We start from the raw sequence: 6,989 nt of genomic DNA on the forward strand, positions 1-6,989 counted from the left end.
TGCGCTATACCGTGTGTGGGGGCGGGGGAGAAGAAACTGTAGAGCGCCGAGCGCTCATGTCATCTATTCTAAGCAATGAATAAACACAATAAATCAACGAGGATAACGAGCGGGAACTGAGGGAGGGGGGAGAAGCGCGCCGCGGATACAGTAACATCCATTAAGGTATAAAATAGTGATTTAAACAAAACACTGGAATCCCTCCTCCCCCCAGGGAGGGTGCTACAACTGTGCAATAAGGAAGGGGTGGAGCGCTGAGAACTGGACCCGAAGCCAAATCCTGCATCCAGCTGCCTCTGAACATCGCGTGGTTGCAATCTGCACCTGGCCCCACATTTTGCCAGTGGCCCCCATCTCGCCAAAGTAAACCCAGTCAGCCCCGCGGCCCGCCCCCGCCCACCCCCTTGGCCTTTGGGGCGTGTGAAACGTGGGCCGCAAAGTAGCAGCGTGGGCGTGTGAGCCCATCTCTCTCTGTCCTGTGCCCGAAGGTGCAGAATCCTTCGTGCTTCCCGAGGAGGGAAGGGGGGGTAGGGGGACGGTGTGTTGCTGATCTGTCCGGCAGAGGTGCGGGTCTCCTTCCTTCGCACCGCTGCCCGAGGTGGGGGCAGCTCAGTCAGCGGTCTGCGTGCCCGGTCTGCATCCCCTCCTTCCCCGCTGCCCCCAGCGGGCAGCCCCACCCCAAGCCTGGGCCCACCCCGCTCAGGCATGGCCGCTTTAAGCGGAGGACCACGCTGGGCGCCGGGGAGGGTCGCGGCCCCCCCCTCGCTTCCCCACGTGGTCTCGGTCGGTGCTTGCTCGTGTGAATTTCAATCGCTGGAGGGTCGCGCTGGGTGCAGACGCCGGGCGGGGGAAGCTGCTGCCGGCGGAACGGCCGGTCCCGGAGCTGAGATCCCGACACCCCCGGGGCTACTGCCGCCGCCGCCCGCCCGCCCAGCAGCACCGTCTCAGCCCGGGGCCGGAGGGTCCCGGCGCCCCGTGCAGCGATGAATGAGCGCCGCCCGGAGCGGAGGAGCGGCGGGGCTGCACCGCCGCCGGGTCCCGGAGCAGCGGAGTGAAGCGGCGGCGGGAGGATGAAGCGGCCGGGCTGGGCCGGGCTGGGCTCCCTGGCCGCGGTCTGGCTCCTGGTGCTGGGCTCGCTGCTGGGGCTCTGGAGCGGGCAACTGCAGCGGGAGCAGGAGGAGGCGGCGCAGCAGGAGCGGCGCTTCCCCCCGGGCGCAGCCGGCCGGAGGCTGCCCCAGGAGCCGCGGGGCTGGGAGCGCGGCGGCACCGAGGAGCGCTCGCCGGGGGAGGGCGAGTCCCGCGGCGCCCAGAAAACTTTCCGAGCGCTGCTCACGCTGCCGGCCGCCGGGGACAGGGGGGAGCCTCTGGAGGGGCAGGGCGAGAGCGGGCTGGAGCGGCCCGGGGAGCCCGGACGGAGCTCGCCGCCGGAGCCCCGCCAGGGGCAGAACTTGGAGCCCGATTCCAGGGCGCGGCCGGGCCCGGAGGCGCCCGCGGACCCCGCCTCCCCTGTGCAAGGGGGCATCTTCTGGAGCCGGGGGCTGGAGCAGCAGGTGCCCCCGGGCTTCGACCCGGAGCGGGCGGTCTCGTGGCTGGAGGCTGCCCGGGCGGCTCGCATCGCCTCCCTGGAGCGGGGTGGGTGCGGCCGCAGCTCCAACCGGCTGGCCCGCCTGTCGGACGGGAGTCGCGCCTGCGTCCGCTACGGCATCAACCCGGAGCAGATCCAGGGCGAGGCGCTCTCCTACCAGCTGGCCGGGCTGCTGGGCATCCAGCAGCGCCTGCCGCCCATGACCCTGGCCCTGGTGGAAGCCCGCGGCAGGCAGTGGGGGCAGGTGCGGGACGAGCTGCGGGGCTCGCACTGGGCCGAGGGGGCGGTGGTCAGCCTCACCCAGTGGGTGGACAACTTGACCGACGTGGTGGCCCCTGCCCCTTGGAGATCCGAGGCGGGGTCGGGCAGGAGACTGCAATCCCTGGAGGCCGGCGAGTTAGGTGGCCTCACCCAGTCCCAGCTGGTGGAGCTAGTGCAGTGGACCGACCTGATCCTCTTTGATTATCTGACCGCCAACTTTGACCGGCTGGTCAGCAACCTCTTCAGCCTGCAGTGGGACCCCAGGGTGATGTACCGGGCTACCAGCAACCTGCACCGGGCACCAAACGGGGGCCTCGTCTTCATAGACAATGAAGCGGGCCTGGTGCACGGCTACAGGCTCCTCTCCATGTGGGACAAGTACAACGAGCCCTTGCTCCGCTCCGTGTGCATTTTCCGGGAGGCCACTGCCCAGAGGGTGCAGGAGCTGCACCGGATGCAGAACGCGGCCTCCGAGCTGTTGAGACTCTATCGGACTCACGAACCTCTCTGTGACCAACTGGGCTTCTTGTCTGAGCAGCAGGCGCAGCTGCTGCAGGGCAGGATAGACTTCGTCCACAAGCACATTTTGCACTGCAGAGCTAAGGCCACCTCACTGTGATCAGTTTGTCCCTACTGTCCTGTATTTATGTAACTCAAGGATGAGAAGTGGGTTTTCCTTACTAACCTTTTGCAGTTGTAACCTGTTCTGTGACTCTCTAAACAGGAGGCTAAAATTATTCATTCATGAACCAGTTTCCTCATCAGAAGGAGGTGTAAGCTAGTGGGTTGACTAGAGACTGGGACCTGGGACCTCCTGGGTTGTGTAAAGGGCCCAGCATCCCCATTTCTGGCTGCTGGAGCCTTTTTTAAATGGTCCATTTAGTTGGCGCTTAAAGGAACAATCCTGTGTGACACAAGAGTCCCTTCCACTCTCCTTTGACCTCAAAGGGAGCCGAATGGACTCAGCTACCTAAAAGAAGCACTCGGAAGTCTATAGGATTGGGCCCGCTACATGGCTTTAGGTGCCTCAGTTTAATTTAAATATTCTTTGCCTGTGAACTACTGTTGTTGGCCTTTAGAATGGACCCCAAAACATCTGCCTGTGCTCACTGCATCTGTGAAGTGTCAGTAATTATACTTACTTGCCTGCCTAGCAGGGCTTTTGTGAGGAGTAATTAGTTAATGTTTCTAAAGCTTTTTGAAGATGAAAAGTGCTATCAGTATTATTATATTTTTTTAAATTAGTTCCACACTGGGTCTCTTTCCAGCATTTAAAAAAAATCATGCCTCTTACCATAACTCACTCAGTACAACTACCCACTTAAAAACCCTGTACAAAAGCTATTGTCCTTAACTGGAGTGGGATCACCTAGTAACTACTTTTCTTCCAATGGAGGCAGGCAGGTATACATATGTATTTTCTTGTAGGACTTTTTTTTTTTTTAATTGACATATTCATAGACCAAGAACTGACTGCATGATACAGGAGCCCTTGACTAGCAAAACTGTCTTACCCATAGGAAAAGAGCTTCCATGGATATCTCTAGTCAGAATGGATCTATTAACTGTTTGTTAATGTTGTCAATGAAAAGAATATAGAAAATCAATATTCCAGTAGTTTGTCACGTTTGTTGTCAGAAACATCCGGTTAATCTGATTCAGGTTATAAGTGTCTGTTGTTTCTAATCACTGTCATTTGGTCTGAATGCTAAAATAACTGACTAATGGGTGAAAAGAAATCATCCCAGGGTTTTAAATATTGTTATTGTACTAAGACTTTGGACCCAGTAGTCATTTGGGGGCGGGAGGGAATCAGTTTCATGCACTTTACTTTCTTTTTATTTTTATAAGAAGACTTTTATTTTACAAAGTCTGCCTTTTCTGTACATTATATATGTTCATAAGCTCTTCTGTAACATACTAAAGAAACTGATATTTCAGTAAAAGGGTGTTAATGTTTTATCTCTTTGTTCCAAATACTTGGTTTGAATTTAAAAAGAACACTTAATTTTCAGTTTTTCCAAAGAGAAATAGAGCCTGATTCACTATCAGTACTCCTGATTTACACCAGGTTAAGAAAGGGCAGAATCAGGCCTTCCAACTTGCCTTTTTCTGGTCTCTCTTCCTTTCCGAAACCGATTTACTTATTTTAGTGCAGGTTGGTATGTGAAGACTCTTATTTTGGAATAAGAGTTCCTGATATCAGCCTTTGGTGACTTTTATTCTGAAATGTGTCCACCCCCAGGCTTCCACTGAAATAATTAAATCAGTTTCTTGACATTGACTTGCTTAAGTCAGTGCAAGTTTGGGTGTAGACAACCTCATCATGGGTTCAGATAGTGTGCCAACCTGTTACTGCAAGCTTAAGTGCTATTATAATGAAAGCATCCCTTGTGTTGTCAGTCAGTTATCAATAGGTGTTACTTTATGCTAGCTTTCTATCCTTTGTGTTTTGACTTTGTGCATTCTGTATTCACAGTTGGGGACCAAGTCCAATTATAGAACTGGAAAGCTTTTCCAGCAAACAATATAATTTAGAAAATTTCCATTGTACTGGGTGTCATAAATTTGATAGGAGTGGGTGTACAAACTAAAAGAAAAATGTCAATTTTTTTTTGTTTTGTTTTACAAAAAAAAAACCCCACAATTTATAAACAGCATTACTAATACAATAATAGACAGTCAGGACACAAAATAAAGGTCAGAGCTGAGCTAGGGAATAAGATTAATTAATCCTTCTCTTTAAACCCCAAATACAAAACGTATGATGCTATCAAACAGGAATACAATCTCTTCCACATCTGGACAGGCATATCTTTGTTAATTCAAGGCTGAAGTATGATCAGTGGAAGCCAGATAAGTAGATGCTTTTACTGTTATTTTGAGCAGTAAACTTCCCATGAATTCAATGAGTACTGTATATGTACACATTTGTAGTAGGAGACATTTCTCATATCCCTATAATCATTTATGCAGGCTAAACCCCACAGCTGAACAATTTTCTTGGACAGTTTATTGTTTTAATTTTTGTAAGGACAAGGCAACAGTTTTACAAACGAAGGAATAAACTTGATACAGTTAGTAAGTATATTTTTTAAAATCTTACATCTGCCCTAGCGGCAGCTTTCACTCAAATGCTTTAACTGACAAGGCTCTTTATTCAACTTGTATTTATAGCTCACAGCATTTATCTCTCAATACAATCCACAAAATCCCATGTGGTGTTCCTTTTCCATTTACATGATAATGTACAATTTAGCTGTGTAATTCTTAATTCTTCTTTAGTGCTGTTTGTCAGCATTACTTTGTAGCTTACTCAGATGCAACGCTTCAGTTGTGTTCACCTAATGAAAATACAGCTAAATAATAAACCATGGGCATACATTTTAAACCACAATGAAGAGCAAACTAACTGCTGTGCCACAAACATCTAAGGTTTCATTTCTGTTTAGTAAGTATTTCTGTAAGTATCAGCACAACTGCAGTTTTGACTGCTAATAGGCAATATATCTTCTTTGCAACATCTTTAGAGCCAGACCCTAGATAATTACACCTTTCAAGAAGAAACATGATTTTCTATTTGATGATTGGTAACTATCTTAAGTTATATATAGGTTGCATGTTAGAAGATGGGGATAGTTATAGGCTGCTGATGCAAGAGATAAATCTGCAAGCAACTGGAAGAAATGAGCTTACTCAATGAGGATATAGAAAACCATTGATTGGATTATGACACTTTACTGTGGGCTAAGAGCCTCAGTGCATTTTATTGGTCTGGAGCAAGATCATCTGTCTCTGTGCTGGCAAAAGCTTTGAATTAGCCTCAAATTAAGAAGACTAAGGCTATGTCTAACTCTTCTGTTCAGTTTCTTTAAGGCAGAATAATCACTTGTAAATTCTTGGTCTGCTACATTCTTTGCATTCCTTCTCAGCTTTATATGCTGTCTGATGTCTGACTGTCTCTAACCGGAATAAAGAAGTGAACAACTTTTAAACATTTTTGTGCCCAATTCTTGTCTCAGTTACACCAGTTGAGCTCCTTTTTCTCCTGTGGGGTTACTCCTGATTTTCACCAATGAGAGAGGTGACTCAGGCCCTTGATGTTTTTGGAGTACAATGACCAGAAGCCTTAAAAACCAGGGAGTTTTAAATCATTTCAATGTGTAGCTAAATAATTATATGCCAATGAGGGTTGTGATTCTGATCAAACTGGGCTGCAGCTTAGAAATAATTGAACTGAAGTCAAAGGACTCATACGTGTGTAAATGAGTTCAGAATAAGGCCTTGGGATTTTAGGCCCCAGTTCAGCGAAACACTTAAGCACGTACTTAACTTTAAGCACTTGAGCAGTCCCCTTGGAGTCAATATAACTGCTTGTTTTAAAGCTGAGCTTACTTGGTTTGCTGCACTTGGGCCTTAACTGTCACTTGCTCCACGTACCTGATAGGAAGAGGTAGTTTGAAAATGGCTATTTTTCTAGCAGGTCTGTGGCTATCCCAGACTCCAGAGCTGGGTGGACCTTCCCTGGCTACTGCATGACAATTCTGGCTCAACTTTAGAGGATTTCAGAATGTGAAACACACCTCATTTAGTCCCTTATCTCAGAACCCTCCTGTTTGATTATCTTCAGAATTCCTCCCCCCAAATTCTCCTCTGACTGGAGTCTAAGGGAATAATTCTCCATTCAACGTAAATGGAGTTACTCTCGAGTGGAGAATCTGGTCCTAGGTTCTTTTCAGGCAGAGATGGGTGTACTTGTGGACCTTCGGGTGAGGGTATCACAATCAGGCTTGTAAAGGAAAGTGAGTCATCAGTGCAGTGAGCATCAGAATCTTGTTGATTTTAATAGGCTGCCCACTGAGTGAACAAAGCCAGACAGATTAAGGGGACAAATGTCCCTGCCATCTCTAGAGCCTATCCCTGGCACTTTCCATCCTGATTGAGGAGGGTGGGGGGGGGGAGGAGGTGGAGGTTGCAAGAAAGCCTCTGCAGGGTCTGCAACTCAGATGGGGCTGAATGTACTGCTGGCAGAAATGGGCACAGCTCCTTTGATTCTGTAAAGTCAGGTCATTCTGTTTGAAGATCTTGCCAATAACTTAGACCCACTGCTACACATACAGTTCTGTTTTGATTCAGTAGTTTA

The 6,989-nt window shown here is 49.2% G+C and overlaps 1 protein-coding gene across 1 annotated transcript; it reads left to right on the plus strand.

Moving 5' to 3' along the window:
* Window positions 1-864: 864 nt before the first annotated feature.
* Window positions 865-5,835, plus strand: FJX1 (four-jointed box kinase 1). The gene has a single exon (XM_067557557.1). It carries the CDS (start codon window positions 1,071-1,073, stop codon window positions 2,463-2,465), a length of 1,395 nt encoding a protein of 464 aa, XP_067413658.1. The 5' UTR covers window positions 865-1,070; the 3' UTR covers window positions 2,466-5,835.
* The last annotated feature ends 1,154 nt before the right edge of the window (window positions 5,836-6,989 follow it).

This window comes from Emydura macquarii, unplaced genomic scaffold, assembly GCF_026122565.2.
Source record: "Emydura macquarii macquarii isolate MOO-44397 ecotype Brisbane River unplaced genomic scaffold, CSIRO-AGI_Emac_v2 contig_1876, whole genome shotgun sequence".
In the NCBI taxonomy this organism is placed as follows: domain Eukaryota; kingdom Metazoa; phylum Chordata; order Testudines; family Chelidae; genus Emydura; species Emydura macquarii.